Raw genomic sequence first — 16,914 nt, 5'->3', positions numbered from 1 at the left:
ACAATTTGCCGGTCCCCAAAAGAAAAAATGCTATTTTAGGCTCAGGGTTTAGGAGTAGGGTTACAATTAGGGTTTGTTTTAGGGTTAAGGGTTGGGGTTAGGGAAAATAGGATTTTGAATGTGAATAAATGTTTTGGTCCCACCCTGGATAGTAAAGTGTGTGTGTGTAAAGGGAAACTCTTATTCTATTTCCTCTGTATCCCACTATTGGACAGTATAGTGTATAACACCTCATTAGGTTCAGGTCTGTACTATGTAACTGTGGTCCTGGACTGGAACAGGAGGATTCCTCCCAAATTACACCCTAGTCCATATATATTGCACTGCTTTTGACCAGGGTCCATATGGCTCTGGTCAAAGTATGTATGTAGGGGATAGGTTGTCATTTCTGACGCAGCCCTGCCAGAGGACCATGGGAAATACATCTGGCAGCACTGCTCTCCCCCTGGGCTAAAATCTCCTCTGCTCAGCATTCAGTTGTATTGTCTCCTTGTCACTACGTGTGGCGTGGCATACACCTGGGGCTTGTGATTGGCTGGCTGGTTTGAGGTGGGGTATACAATATCTCACTGGACCTGTCTGATACAGGTGTGCTGTACATGACTCACGCCCCCTTCAGGTGTATCTCACACACTGCACCCTGAGAACAGAATGTATCGTTATTCACTAATCAGACTCCCACAGATGCATATGTTGTTCACTTAGTTTCCGATCCAGAGGGAAAGATAGCAGTAAGTATGGTTACTGCTGTCGTGTCTTTGGCTATGCCGGATTAAGTGATATGACATGCTATTCTATAAAATAAGGTGACGATTAATATTGACTGCTAGTGTTGTACAATATTACTAGGTCTTTAAGAGTTTATTCGGAAGATAACAGCTATTATTTTGTGGTGCTCCGACTTTGTAGTTAATTGCATTTGCATGATTAGCTCAATAAAGTAATATTAATTACAGAGAAAGGATTTTATAGAATAGCATGTCATATCACTTAAACCGGCATAGCCAAAGATACGACACTGCACACAATAATACGATTATTGTGGATAGTCAGATTTAATATAATAGTTTGTTTAAAAACATGCTTTGCAAGAAGAACGATTTCTCTAATAATCCTGTTTACATGGACACATCTGAAATCAGGCTACCTGATGGGATTTAGATAAATGCAGAAAATGGCCAATAAAAATAGCATAAGAGGGAGGCTCGCGCTACTGGTGCTGGCACATGCCCATATCACAGACGCTGCTGGAACACAGATTACGCTGTTTACACTGCTGGAACACAGATTACGCTGTTTACACTGCTGGAACACAGATTACGCTGTTTACACTGCTGGAACACAGATTACGCTGTTTACACTGCTGGAACACAGATTACGCTGTTTACACTGCTGGAACACAGATTACGCTGTTTACACTGCTGGAACACAGATTACGCTGTTTACACTGCTGGAACACAGATTACGCTGTTTACACTGCTGGAACACAGATTACGCTGTTTACACTGCTGGAACACAGATTACGCTGTTTACACTGCTGGAACACAGATTACGCTGTTTACACTGCTGGAACACTGATTACGCTGTTTACACTGCTGGAACACTGATTACGCTGTTTACACTGCTGGAACACTGATTACGCTGTTTACACTGCTGGAACACTGATTACGCTGTTTACACTGCTGGAACACAGATTACGCTGTTTACACTGCTGGAACACAGATTACGCTGTTTACATGTCCTAATAATTCTAAAGATTGCTCAGAAAACCAGATGTTTTAATCGGCGTGTATAGACAAGCAGAGTTGTGTTTACATGACTATCGCCATAATTAGTGTAATATCAAATTATTAGTGTGCATGTAAACATACTCAGTAACAGATACATCAGTCAGATCCTCCACTCACTTGACCCCTGACCCAACTGTCACCTCTGACTCAACTGTCACCTCTCTGACCAATGGAATTTGTGTTTGATCTAGTTGCTGAAGAGCTGTCTGATTATGGTGTTTTGGCCCAAAATGAGACTCGGGAGGGCTTTCCTGGTCTAGAGGGCCTCACTGGGAGCACTGGGTGGGCTGTTCAGATAGTGTGTGTATGCATCTGCCCACCTCCCCTGGCTCCCCATAACAGGAAACCGAGTGGTGAGGCCAGGGTTTATGGGCTAAAACGGCCTCAAAAGAGCCTCTTGTTTTCAAACATTAAACCAACTCTTCATGTTTTTTTCCGTAATTAATTTGGCACGTTGATGTTTGACACTGGCACAGGGTCAGGAAAACATGACAGGACCCGGGGGACAGCGCATTGAATGGCACAGGGTCAGGAAAACATGACAGGACCCGGGGGACAGCGCATTGAATGGCACAGGGTCAGGAAAACATGACAGGACCCGGGGACAGAGCATTGAATGGCACAGGGTCAGGAAAACATGACAGGACCCGGGGGACAGAGCATTGAATGGCACAGGGTCAGGAAAACATGACAGGACCCGGGGGACAGAGCATTGAATGGCACAGGGTCAGGAAAACATGACAGGACCCGGGGACAGAGCATTGAATGGCACAGGGTCAGGAAAACATGACAGGACCCGGGGACAGAGCATTGAATGGCACAGGGTCAGGAAAACATGACAGGACCCGGGGGACAGAGCATTGAATGGCACAGGGTCAGGAAAACATGACAGGACCCGGGGGACAGAGCATTGAATGGCACAGGGTCAGGATAACATGACAGGACCCGGGGGACAGAGCATTGAAAGGCACAGGGTCAGGAAAACATGACAGGACCCGGGGACAGAGCATTGAATGGCACAGGGTCAGGAAAACATGACAGGACCCGGGGACAGAGCATTGAATGGCACAGGGTCAGGAAAACATGACAGGACCCGGGGGACAGAGCATTGAATGGCACAGGGTCAGGAAAACATGACAGGACCCGGGGGACAGAGCATTGAATGGCACAGGGTCAGGAAAACATGACAGGACCCGGGGACAGAGCATTGAATGGCACAGGGTCAGGAAAACATGACAGGACCCAAGGGCAGAGCATTGAATGGCACAGGGTCAGGAAAACATGACAGGACCCAGGGGACAGAGCATTGAATGGCACAGGGTCAGGAAAACATGACAGGACCCGGGGGACAGAGCATTGAATGGCACAGGGTCAGGAAAACATGACAGGACCCGGGGGACAGAGCATTGAATGGCACAGGGTCAGGAAAACATGACAGGACCCGGGGGGCAGTGCATTGAATGGCACAGGGTCAGGAAAACATGACAGGACCCGGGGGACAGAGCATTGAATGGCACAGGGTCAGGAAAACATGACAGGACCCGGGGGACAGAGCATTGAATGGCACAGGGTCAGGAAAACATGACAGGACCCGGGGGACAGAGCATTGAATGGCACAGGGTCAGGAAAACATGACAGGACCCGGGGGACAGAGCATTGAATGGCACAGGGTCAGGAAAACATGACAGGACCTGGGGACAGAGCGTTATGGAGTTAGGCTGTGCATCCCAAATGGCACCCTATTCCCTATATAGTGGACTACTTTTGACCAGGACCCTGGAACGCATAGGGTGCCATTTGGGATGCACCTGGGGAGGGAGAGGCTACATGGTGTGGTGCCAGGCTGGCAGTGCCAACCTATCTCTGGGTACCAACTACCAAGTCAGGCTGTGCTCAGTCAGACTTCAGTGCCACCCTCCATAGAGCTAGACTCAGAACCAAAGAGCCAGAGCCCCCTCCTGAACCACAGGGAACCCACCTGAACCACAGGGAACCCACCTGAACCACAGGGAACCACAATTTTATTTATTTTTTATTTTTATTTTACCGTTATTTTACCAGGTAAGTTGACTGAGAACACGTTCTCATTTGCAGCAACGACCTGGGGAATAGTTACAGGGGAGAGGAGGGGGATGAATGAGCCAATTGTAAACTGGGGATTATTAGGTGGCCATGATGGTTTGAGGGCCAGATTGGGAATTTAGCCAGGACACCGGGGTTAACACCCCTACTCTTACGATAAGTGCCATGGGATCTTTAATGACCTCAGAGAGTCAGGACACCCGCTTAACGTCCCATCCGAAAGACGGCACCCTACACAGGGCAGTGTCCCCAATCACTGCTCTGGGGCATTGGGATATTTTTTAGACCAGAGGAAAGAGTGCCTCCTACTGGCACTCCAACACCACTTCCAGCAGCATCTGGTCTCCCATCCAGGGACTGACCAGGACCAACCCTGCTTAGCTTCAGAAGCAAGCCAGCTGTGGTATGCAATGAACCCACCTGAACCACAGTGAACCACAGTGTACCACAGTGAACCCACCTGAACCACAGTGAACCCACCTGAACCACAGTGAACCCACCTGAACCACAGTGAACCCACCTGAACCACAGTGAAGCACAGTGAACCCACTTTGCCAAAGCAGGGGCCTAATAGAGCTGATCCCTCATACTGTGGTGACCACTGAATCCACCTGAACTACACTGAACTCCATCCTATGATACTGGTCTATTCTGAACTCTGGTAGACGGCCCATAATAAGTGAGGTTTCATACTGATCTCTTCTGGCAGTGCTTAGCTGCACTAACCTAACCATGATAGACAATGAGCTACACATCCCTCTGACATGAGTGGTGGACCATAGAAATAGAATGAATAAAACGGCCTTGGAACCCAGGCCGGGACCTCATGATGGTTGTTGTCATTAGGAGTTGGAAAGACAGCACAAACTGATCTGGGACCAGGTTACTCCAACATTGCTTGGCCTTGATTGGTAGACGGAAATCTACTTCTCTTTCAACTTTCTTCCTCACATGTTCCCCTCTGGTCTGGATGGCCAGAGGTCTGTGGCCAAATCACCCCCAGACCCGGAGAGGAAGTGTTGGGGTGGAGGGGAATGGGGGTGGGGTTGTGTGTGGGTAGGTGGAGGAGACTGTGATGAAGGTTAGGGAGAGGGAATGCCACGACTGGCTTGGAATGTTCCAGAATGTACAGTCTGAGGGGGAGAAGAGAAGTTAGGTTACATGGGTACAAGACCTTATTGAATAGGTGAAAACACACTCTAACACACACAGTCATGCATGTGTTGCTCTCTAACAGACCTGTGTGTTTTGTCTGTGTTTCAGGATGGCTCCTACCTGGCTGAGTTCCTGCTGGAGAAGGGCTATGAGGTGAGAGAGACTCCCAGGGAGAGGCTCCCACACTGGGATACACACCCTGCCTCTCTTCTGTGCTCCAGACATCCACACTGCTATACACACGCACACATTCCCTAGATAAGCTCTATCCGAATTCCAAACAGAGCTGCCGAGAGAAGACTAACAGGCAGACTCACACCTCAGTCACATCAGATATATATTTTTTAATTGAACCTTTATTTAACTAGGCAAGTTAGTTTGAACTTTTAACAAGGCACACGTGTTAATTGAAATGAAGCACTATTCTCTCCAATCTCATATAGCATTTGAGTAAAAGGCTCAGTGCCGTTATCTTCACTAAGGAGGGTGCCGGACTATTGAAAACGGAGGTGCCGGTAATTGGGACACCTATTTTTATTCGATTTTGTTTTATTAACTTGTTAAACAACATTTCTTTCTCTGAGCAATTTTTTGGAGCAGACAATATAGCTCAGTATTTGTATGATTTATTTTATACAGTCTTTTTTGCTCATCTTTATCGAGGGTGCCAATCATTTTGGACCTGCCTGTAACCTTTGTAACCTCTGTGTGACACTGGCTCTGTTAACCTCTGACCTTTAACCTCGGGGTCAGACCATTAACCAGGAAATGGCTGTTATTATATGGCCACGAGCGAGGTCATTCATCACTTTCACCTGCTGCTGTTATGCACTGTTCTCAGGAGCACAGCTCCATCAAAGTCAACATGGCCTGTTGGTTACACAGTTTTACATGGGGCTGCTGACTGAATAGGAGTAAGTAGCTAAAACTCTTGTTATGTGACTTCTTAAAACTAATTTACATCAGACACAAACATACCCACACTCTCCGTGATAGCTCTGGATCTGTTTTCTCTACAGTAGCTGAATGATTTAATTTCCCCTGGATGGTTAGCAGTATCCCCCGCCCCCAACCTTTACATATTTTATTTAGCAGATGCTATTATCCAGAGTGAAATACAATTGGTATATTTAACAAAGGTAGGTAAAACAACCACATATCACCATCATTGTACGTAAAGCCTTCTTCCAAATAGCAGATATCTTCACAATCAGGGGGGATGATCGAGGCGCAGGCAGGAAGTGGAGAGTGAATAAAGGAAGTGAGGTCCGGGCACGATGTCCTCTTGTGGAACCAGCCCACAGTGGACAGGAAGTGTCTTCAGGCACCACAGGAAGTGGCTCTGCTCCAGGCTCCAGACTGGGGACTCGTTGCGAGGGGGGATGATAGAGAGACGCAGGCAGGCAGGCAGGAAGTGGAGAGTGAATAAAGGAAGTGTGGTCAGGGCACAATGTCCTCTTAGTAATGTGCTCCCCAGTTCCCCAGCTATCTCTTCACAACAGAGCTTCCTATGCATCCCCAGAACTCCACCAAAACCACCTCCCTACTCCCTCACATGTAGATTGGGAGATGGGGAAGGAGAATGTTTGGAGATTGTAATGGATCCAATATATCTCCTAGAGTCAGGGGTTGGAACCCAAATTATTTTCCAATCGTTTCGTTCTGAACAGAACTACTATTTTCTTTTTTTTTGTTCCACTTTTCCGACCAGCAAAATACATTTTAAACCCCTAAACAAGTGCCGGTTTATTTTGTTCCTTTCTGTTGCTTTTTAACCTGTGAAATCAAGTGTTTTACATTTAGCTCATTAAATGACTTCACCAATCAGTGCAGATAGAGCAGACAAGCTCGTTGTTTACATGCGTGATGGACAGACAAGTGTAGCCCATGACGCAAGATACGACTGAAAATGTGCAGGTGGAGAGAGAGCTAGAGAGGGTTGAGGAGGAGGCTTGAAACGCTGGGTATCTTGTTATGACATGCATTATACAAATTAGTTCCACAGAATTATACCTAGGAGGAGCGGCTTCTATGGAGGAACTTTGAATGTCCTTTGAGCTAGATAGCTGACAAGCTTGTGTGTGCAAAGCGGCACTAGAATAAAAAACACTTAACTTTTTTGCAGTAAATCAATCCAACATGAAACGTGATAACTAGGCCTATGGTATCCTTATTAACTAGCATTGAAAAAGTGAATCCCTTCTTCTCTAGCTAATAACTAATAAAAAATCTCTCCCTATCTTATGAATCAAGCTTGTAACGTCAGTACAGTAGCCTATGGTAACGTCAGTACAGTAGCCTATGGTAACGTCCGTACAGTAGCCTATGGTAACGTCCGTACAGTAGCCTATGGTAACGTCCGTACAGTAGCCTATGGTAACGTCAGTACAGTAGCCTATGGTAACGTCAGTACAGTAGCCTGTGGTTCAGAGGGGGGAGGGGCAGGTAGCCTAAACACACGCACGCAAAGATTATGAATCATTTTGTCAATGACCGAGTGAGGGCTTTGCATAGGCGCTTTGTTGCATTTGTTGTGGGTATAGAAAAAAATGCCTGGAACGTAAAATAACATTATTATTATTAACCGGTTCACATGCTTTTAAAATAATGGTTCTGTTCTAGAACAGCATGGATCACTTTCATTCCATTTCTGTTCATTTCTGTTTAGGGACACAATAAAATGTGTCCCTAAACCTGTTCCAACCGCTGCCTAGAGCACACACACACTGTGTTTTATGTCTGTGTAAAACTGTGTGTGTTGACTGTGTAGTGTGTATTCCCCCCTGCAGGTTCATGGTATCCTGCGTAGATCCAGCTCTTTCAACACTGGTCGTATTGAGCACCTGTACCAGAACCCCCAGACACACACGGAGGGAAGTAAGTACTGACCTTCAACTCTTCTTTAGTTAGTTACAGTTACTCTCTTTATATACTCTACATATACAGTACTGTTCTTATAAAAATGATTTAGTAGTATAAGGTATTGTTAACTTCACAATTAAGTTGGGGTAAGCCTAGCCAACTAGCAAAATATGAACCATACTAAAAAAGTTGTACTAAAATGCCCAGTTTTTATTTTTGCTACGTAGATGTGCAGTGATAGAATGATAACAGCATTACTGGAAGTTTGTTGAGTTCCTCTAACTTATCTACATCTAACTCGTTATCATTATTATCACCAGAGGATGGAACTACAGGTGGCCGTAAGTGTAATTTTACAATTAATCAAACATCAGGTTGATTATCTGAAATGGGAAAATGAGTGTCTTCTGAACAGTAGCCGCCACTATTGCTACTCTGATTATACCCATCTCTTTAGTTGGTCTTTTTGGTGTTGATGCTGTCTCATTCACTGTAATACTGGAAAAAAAACTAATAGTAAATTAAATTTAATGGTGAAAAATGCCATCTCTGTGTTTGGGATAATAGTCACCTTAACATCAAAAACCAGGCATTGAATTTTGCTCTATAGCACCAGTCGTGTATGTATGCCTTAAGGTTAAGGGGTGTTTACTCTCTGAGATCTCTCTTACAAGCTTTCAGATTTAAAATTCTCAGAACACTCGGACAGAGGGATGTGATTGGTGAGACCTGACAGCCATTGATGATGTCACTATTAGCCATTTTATCTTCAGGCACTGTAACAAAGTTGGCAAACAATTCAATTTGACTTTTCAAATCACACTCTCTGTCATGACTGTGCTCTTTTTTTCTTTCTTTTTTTCCCTCATTGATTTGACCTATGAACTCAAACTCCAATCTCCTTACTGTGTATTATCATTATAAACAGTATCTATTATGTGAATCAGATCATCTTTGCTCAGATGAGGAAAAACTCTATTGAGAAGTGATTCACTGAATCCAGTGCTTGAATCCAGTCAACTGACAAGATTCGCTCAACTTTACCGAAACAGAAAGCCCCATCCACCCAAATTATCTTCCCGTTAACGTAGTATCATCTACTCAAACTGTATGTTTGTTTCAGGTAGTGATGTCAAGCTTTTCAACAGGTGTGGGTCAGTTCTTTCCAGGTTTTGCTTTTGATCACTAATGATCTCTAATAGTTGTTATAAGCTGTCATTGTCTTATGTCAGGGTGAGGGCACCTGTCAGAACACAATGAATGGATACAACTTTTCCTGTGGTGTTGGTGAGCTCTTTATAGTACCTGGGTGAGGTGTATAGTTATTATTGCCCTTAGTAAGAGTGTGTGTGTGTGTTTCTCAGACATGAAGCTACATTATGGGGACCTGACAGACAGCACTTGCCTGGTGAAGATCATCAACCAGGTCAAACCTACAGAAATCTACAACCTGGGAGCCCAGAGCCACGTCAAGGTAGGACATCTACTTCCACAATGCTTTACATTAAACTTTATTCACACCATGGACGTGATCGTTCTACATCCAGGCTAGCTCGGGGTATGTGCTCCAGTCTAGTGCTAAAATTTTCCTCACGTTTATTCGAGCATAGGAAAAATAGACTTGACCTTAGGCGTAATGAGTTTGAATTCCCTCTGTGAATGTTTTTTTTAATACTTTTAATTTTTCCATTTGTTTTGACTGCTACGTGGGTCATAATATCGTTAAATTAGAAACCCAAGCTGAAACATGGTAATCGTGGCTGTAAATCTGGAGAGGATATTGGGGTTGATGAGGCAGGATGTAGTGGTTCTTGTGTGTGTTTGTCTGTGCGTGTGGCACAATGTCCCTTTTGTTGGAGATCTACTCCAGTGGATCTCAGGAGAACCCTGTGTAACGCCTACACCTCCTGTACTGCCCCGGCAGACTCTGGGATCTGAACAACACAAAGAACCGCATTCTGGGTTCATGGATGTGTGGGAAATGGAGTGAAGTGTGTGTGTACACTGTGCCTGTGGTGTGTGTGGTGCATGTTTGAGAGAGAGACCATGACTTTGCTCTAAACCACCTATGTGGACGATCCTTCCTGGACCCAACATGGACACATACATACAGAGTAGTTTCTGTATTTATTTGTTTCTTCACTAGTGAGCCTATGCCATCCCAGACTCCTGAGTCGCTGGCTGGCTAATAGACGAGCCCTCTGGATTACTAGCAGTAAACCATAGTGACGTTTCCAGTCTCACCAGAGAGGAAAAGATCATTCACAGGAGCTACTCATCTCTCTACCTCCCCTTCCTCTCTCTGTGTCAGAGCATTGTATATTTTTATTTCCAGGGAAACCCGGAATAGTTAGCCCTGTGTGAGTCAGTCTATTAAATCTCTGTATTTTTGTACGCTCTGTGTTTTCCTGTGAGTTTTTCTGAGTGGGTGCTTGTTTCCTCAGAGAGTCCTTAAGAACAGTACTGCTAGGAGGGAGTAGTTAGGTCATTGTGGACGGACACTGGAGGGCTAGGGACCCAGCCAGCTGCAACATCAAAAGACAATCACTAAACAAACGCAGCAAACATAAGGGTATTCATTAAGATACTTATCCCTATCTACCATAACAGGGCTTTGCTCTGTGTCCAGTCTTAAAATTACATAGTTTATTACTGTCACTATTACGCTAAACTTCTGTCATCTGTATTTAAAATATTTTAGTTGGAAACTTCCCTTTTGAAATATGCATGACCAGTGTGACTACAGGGGCTACAATGATGGTAATAAAATGACAATAAATGTTATATCAATCTTAAATACCGGCTTAGGAGATTAATACTTTGGAAACGTCCCTTTTGAAATATGCATGATGCTGTATGAATGCAGGTGTGGATAGGGTGTTGATATGAATGGTTAAAACATCAGTCTGAACACCGTTTCATTGTTCTCTCTCACTGAGGCGCTCTGTCAGGTACAGAGAGGGAACAAATCCCAAAGGTGTCTGTCTAAAACAGCCATTCACATGCAGCTGTCAGGGCAGAGTGACGGTAGTATGGAGCTGAATTATTAACACTGACTGAGGAGGGGTGGCGAGAGAGGGAGGGACACGGAGGGGGTGGCGAGAGAGGGAGGGGGGGGCGAGTGTCAGTGTGTGATGGGTTTCCGCTCCAGTGAGGGTACAGTATGTGGTGTGTCTGTCTCGGGCCAGCCTCACATTCAGTCAGCTAAGATAAGCAGCAGCTCATACTACAGAAAATAAAGTGCTTAAAACATCCTCTTTTATCCGCATCCTTCTACTCTTCTCTCTTCCTTTATCCCTTGTTCTTTCCCCTTCTTCCCACATCCGGCTTGACTGTACAGTAGCTTGTTCTTTCCCCTTCTTCCCACATCCGGCTTGGCTGTACAGTAGCTTGTTCTTTCCCCTTCTTCCCACATCCGGCTTGACTGTACAGTAGCTTGTTCTTTCCCCTTCTTCCCACATCCGGCTTGACTGTACAGTAGCTTGTTCTTTCCCCTTCTTCCCACATCCGGCTTGACTGTACAGTAGCTTGTTCTTTCCCCTTCTTCCCACATCCGGCTTGACTGTACAGTAGCTTGTTCTTTCCCCTTCTTCCCACATCCGGCTTGACTGTACAGTAGCTTGTTCTTTCCCCTTCTTCCCACATCCGGCTTGACTGTACAGTAGCTTGTTCTTTCCCCTTCTTCCCACATCCGGCTTGGCTGTACAGTAGCTCCCACGCCAGTGGTTTACTGAAGGATGGGTTTACCGCGCCTGTTTTCCTCAAATCTGGCAGGGATTTTAAAAAGCCTTGATTGTTGTTGGTTTTGTTTGTCTTTGTAGTTGTATTTCTTATGGATCCCCATTAGCAATCTTCCTGGGGTCCAGCAAAATGAAGGCAGTTTACATTTACATTACATACATTTAAAACATTACAATACATTCACAACATATTTCACATGACTAGTGAGTAGTCATCTTGTGTAATGTGACGTCTGTGTTGGTAAAAGTATTTGATTTAATAGTACTGTGTTGTATTGTGTGTGTGTGTGAGTCTGTGTGTACATTATACTGAATCCATTGCTTTGGGATTCCCGGTGTGGAGAGGAGGGGATTTGCCCTGGCTATTACCTGTGATTTGGGTAGTCATTGCCTATTTGCCTTTGTTTTGTTCTTGAGGGCATCCTAAAATGTACCCTAGGGAGTAGACCTGGAGGAGACAGTAGGGTTTAAGAGCCAAACAACCTCGTTGTTTAACCACAGGGAAACAGTTCTTTAATCCACTTACACATTTCCCTATTTCTCTAAGTATATTATTTAATCATACAGTGGTACAGTTAAATCTTATAGTATCACTACAGCCCCCCCACTACCTCAGATCATCTAGGCTGAAGATAACATGCCCTGGGCATAGTGTGATTATACGAGCTGCTTTATGCGAGATGAGAGCAAAAGGCTTTGTGTTGTGTGTTCCCCTTAACACCCCATTGGCTAGGTTTACCCGCGCTCTGATTGGTGTTTACATTACCATCCTCCAATCATCTCCTCCGGTGGCATGCTCAGCTCTCTCTCTCTCTCTCTCCCTCTGTGTGTGTGTGTGTGTGTGTGTGAGAGTGTGAAACTGCCCTATTCCGTGTCTAAATAATTAGATTATATCGAGATTTCTTTGCTTATGCCAGATGGAGAGCGAGGCAGAAGAAAAGACAGATATATTTTACTCTGGCCATGGCTCCTATTCCTTACATGAACAAGACAGACTGGCCTGGTTTGCCCTGGTGGTCTACTCACTGTGGTCAGTCAGTCTAGCTCGGCCCCTGAGCAGTCAGGAAGGCAGAGACACCTATAGGCATGTTTTGAAAGGTTAGTTCTTGGTGGACTGGGCTGGCTTCACTAAGGTGAAAGATAACTTTAAATTAAGAATAGACTGCTCCGTGCCAAGATAAGCAAGTCTGTCCCTTTCCGTGCTCAGTGATTTGAAATGACGGGAGATGTGTTTTTGTTGTACTACTTTATGCGACAGATTTATACAGCATCTGCACAACTTTTATATTTTATTTTTAAACCTGGAAACATTGTCTTGACTTTTACTTTACATTTTTACATTTTTTTTCTGGTAATTAGGAGGTGCCAAGTTAGGAAATTACTTTTAGTAAATTGCTATGAGAGTGATTTTTATTGAATGATTGACAGACAGTGTGTCTGACTCAGGTACTAGACTTGCCTATAGAGAAAGGCCTATTACTACGGTGTACATTACAGGACTGAGTGTAAGACCTTAGTTCCTCCTGTGACAGATAGATGGCAGCAGGGAGGGAGAATTTAATTTTATTTAACCTTTAAATAAATTCTGAGTTGTTACAGGGTTAAAACAGAAACCACTCAAGGTCAACAGTTCAGGCATTTTAAATCTGAATAGTTAACGTGAGGGCTATGGTTTGGGGAAGGCTTGGGCAATATATATATTTTTTAAGCGCAGAGGAAGGCGTTCATTGACGTTCTCAGGACCTTTTTCAAATGACCAAAATCTATTTCTAGTGGTCAGGCTGTGCATGGCATGCAGTATGAAGCAAATGAGTCTCCTCCTTGATAGGGCCCTTCTTGTCTATCATCAGTACAGACTCATTCATCCACATACACACACATGGTGACAGAAGCTCATTTAGTAGATGTGTAGAGCACTTTGTACAATACACACTAAGGCTTCCTTTACTGAAGAGGTGTAATGGGTTGTTTGTGTAATTTTGTTTGTTTTGAGTTTTCCTTCCGAGTGTTGGCTGCGGCTGTCTTGATACTTAGCCCATGAGCTGGTTGAGCCCTATTACTGTACAGCTTAAATGTAAGTCTATGAATTCAACTGCAATACAAATGTAAAATAGTAAATGGTAATACCAGTGTTCAATCAATCAATCAAGTTTATTTTATATAGCCCTTCGTACATCAGCTAATATCTCGAAGTGCTGTACAGAAACCCAGCCTAAAACCCCAAACAGCAAGCAATGCAGGTGAGGAAGCACGGTGGCTAGGAAAAACTCCCTAGAAAGGCCAAAACCTAGGAAGAAACCTAGAGAGGAACCAGGCTATGAGGGGTGGCCAGTCCTCTTCTGGCTGTGCCGGTTGGAGATTATAACAGAACTATGCCAAGATGTTCAAAATGTTCATAAGTGACAAGCATGGTCAAATAATAATCATGAATAATTTTCAGTTGGCTTTTCATAGCCGATCATTAAGAGTTGAAAACAGCAGGTCTGGGACAGGTGGCGGTTCCATAACCGCAGGCAGAACAGTTGAAACTGGAATAGCAGCAATTCTTGTAATTGTTGTAATTCTTGTATCATCTTCCTTAGTTAAAAAAGTTTTTGTGTGGTGTGTGTGTGAGATTGGGGCATTCAGGGATTGCTGCATTACTAACTTCATTCACTGTAATGTGTTGTGATCTCACTTAGGGCTGGGCAATATGGCCAAAATGTTATATCATGGTATTTAAAAAAAAAAAACGGGCGGTATGACTGTATTTGACTGTTTTTTTAGTTTTTGAATAATAAAAGTAGTACATTTTCTTTATGAGTAGTGAGTGATCCTAGGGTGCTTTATGAGTAGTGAGTGATCCTAGGGTGCTTTATGAGTAGTGAGTGATCCTAGGGTGCTTTATGAGTAGTGCGTGATCCTAGGGTGGCAACACATACATTCTAAATTATTTCAAGGGGTCTTTCTCCTTTCTGATTGTTTTATACTGTTCAATTCAACTTCAACCTAAAATAATTTCAACACTTTTATCATTTCTGCATTTCCTGCACTCATTTGCAGTGGTGGAAAAAGTACCCAATTGTCATACTTGAGTCAAAGTAAATCAAATCACATTTTATTGGTCACATACACATGGTTAGCAGATGTTACTGGTCACATACACATGGTTAGCAGATGTTACTGGTCACATACACATGGTTAGCAGATGTTATTGTGGGTGTAGCGAAATGCTTGTGCTTCTAGTTCCAACAGTGCAGTAATAGCTAACAAGTAATCTAACAATTCCCAAACAACGACCTAATACACACAAATCTAAAGGGGTGAATGAGAATATGTACATATAAGTATATGGATGAGCGATGGCCGAACGGCATAGGCAAGGTGCAGTAGATGGTATAAAATACAGTATATACATGTGATATGAGTAATGTAAGATATGTAAACATTATTAAAATGCCATTATTTAAAGTGACTACTGATCCATTTATTAAAGTGTCCAGTGATTGGGTCTCAGTGTTGGCAGCAGCCTCTCTGAGTTAGTGATTGCTGTTTAGCAGTCTGATGGCCTTGAGATAGAAGCAGTTTTTCAATCTCTCGATCCCAGCTTTGATGCACCTGTACTGACCTCGCCTTCTGGATGATAGCGGTGTGAACAGGCAGTTTCTGAGGTGGTTGTTGTCCTTGATGATCTATTTGGTGTTCCTGTGATGTCGGGTGCTGTAGGTGTCATGGAGGGCAGGTAGTTTGCCCCTGCTGATGTGTTGTGCAGAACGCACCACCCTCTGGAGAGCCTTGCGGTTGAGGGTGGTGCAGTTGCCGTACCAGGCTGTGATACAGCCCGACAGGATGCTCTCCATTGTGCATCTGTAAAAGTTTGTCAGGGTTTTGCGTGACAGACCAAATGTCTTCAGTTGAAGAAGCGCTGTTGCGCCTTCTTCCTCACACTGTCTGTGTGGGTGAACCATTTCAGTTTGTGTACGCCCAGGAACTTAACTTTCCACTGCTGTCCCTTTGACGTCGATAGGGGGGTGCTCCCTTTGCTGTTTCCTGAAGTCCACGATCATCTCCTTTGTTTTGTTGACGTTGAGTGAGAGGTTGTTTTCCTGACACCACACTCCGAGAGCCCTCACCTCCTCCCTGTAGGCTGTCTCGTCGTAGTTGGTGATTAAGCCCACCACTGTTGTGTCGTCTGCAAACTTGATGATTGAGTTGGAGGCGTGCATGGCCACCCAGTCGTGGGTGAACAGGGAGTACAGGAGAGGGCTGAGCACACACCCTTGTGGGGCCCTAGTGTTGAGGGTCTCTCAAAGCACTTCATGATGACAGAAGTGAGTGCTACGGGGCAGTAGTCATTTAGTTCAGTTATATTTGCTTTCTTGGGTACAAGAACAATGGTAGCCATCTTGAAGCATGTGGGGACAACAGACGGGGATAGGGAGCGATTAAATATGTCTGTAAACACACCAGCCAGCTGGTCTGCACATGCTCTGAGGACGTGTCTAGTGATGCCGTCTGGGCCAGCAGCCTTGCGAGGGTTAACAAGTTTAAATGTTTTACTCACGTCAGCCACTGAGAAGGAGAGGGGGGGGGGGCTCAGTCTTTGTTAGCGACCTGCGACAGTGCCACTGTATTATCCTCAAAGCGGGCAAAGAAGGTTTTTAGTTTGTTTGGAAGCGTGACGTCGGTTTCCGTGACGTTTTTGTTTTTGAAGTCTGTGATGTCCTGTAGACCCTGCCACATACGTCTTGTGTCTGAGCCGTTGAATTGTGACTCCACCTTGTCCCTGTACCTGCATTTCGCTTGTTTGATTGCCTTGCGGAGGGAATAACTACACTGTTTATATTCAGCCATATCTCTAGACCTCTTTCCATGGTAAATTATTATATTTTTTCCCCCCCCCACTGTATTTAACCAGGTAGGCCAGTTAAGAACAAGTTCTCATTTACGACTAAGACCTGGCCAAGATAAAGCAAAGCAGTGCGACACAAACAACAACACAGAATTACACATGGAATAAACAAACGTACAGTCAATAACACAATAGAAAGTCTATTTACAGTGTGAGCAATTGGCGTGAGGTAAGGCAATAAATAGGCCATAGTAGCAAAGTAATTACAATTTAGCAAATTAACCTTGGAGTGATAGATGTGCAGATGATGATGTGCAAGTATAAATACTGTTGTGCAAAAGAGCAAAAAAGTAAATAAAAACAATATGGGGATGAGGTAGGTAGATTGGATGGGCTATTTACAGATGGGCTGTGTACAGCTGCAGCGATCGGTTAGCTGCTCAGAAAGCTAATG

General features: G+C 44.3%; 1 protein-coding gene across 2 annotated transcripts in view; it reads left to right on the top strand.

Annotated features, from left to right (window-relative positions):
• The window catches only part of gmds (GDP-mannose 4,6-dehydratase), a 257,578-nt gene that overhangs the window by 28,125 nt on the left and 212,539 nt on the right, over positions 1-16,914 (top strand). Inside the window, exons 2-5 of one of the 2 annotated variants that reach the window (XM_055944036.1) lie at positions 5,136-5,180; positions 7,817-7,904; positions 8,210-8,230; positions 9,254-9,363. In XM_055944036.1, the coding sequence (XP_055800011.1) occupies positions 5,136-5,180; positions 7,817-7,904; positions 8,210-8,230; positions 9,254-9,363 (264 nt within the window). The remainder of the gene's footprint in view (positions 1-5,135; positions 5,181-7,816; positions 7,905-8,209; positions 8,231-9,253; positions 9,364-16,914) is intronic. The other variant, XM_055944037.1, reaches the window with a different exon arrangement.

Source organism: Salvelinus fontinalis, chromosome 14, assembly GCF_029448725.1.
Source record: "Salvelinus fontinalis isolate EN_2023a chromosome 14, ASM2944872v1, whole genome shotgun sequence".
NCBI lineage: Eukaryota > Metazoa > Chordata > Actinopteri > Salmoniformes > Salmonidae > Salvelinus > Salvelinus fontinalis.
The sequence above is the reverse complement of the archived record's forward strand: the minus strand, read 5'-3'. Positions and strand labels throughout refer to the sequence as shown.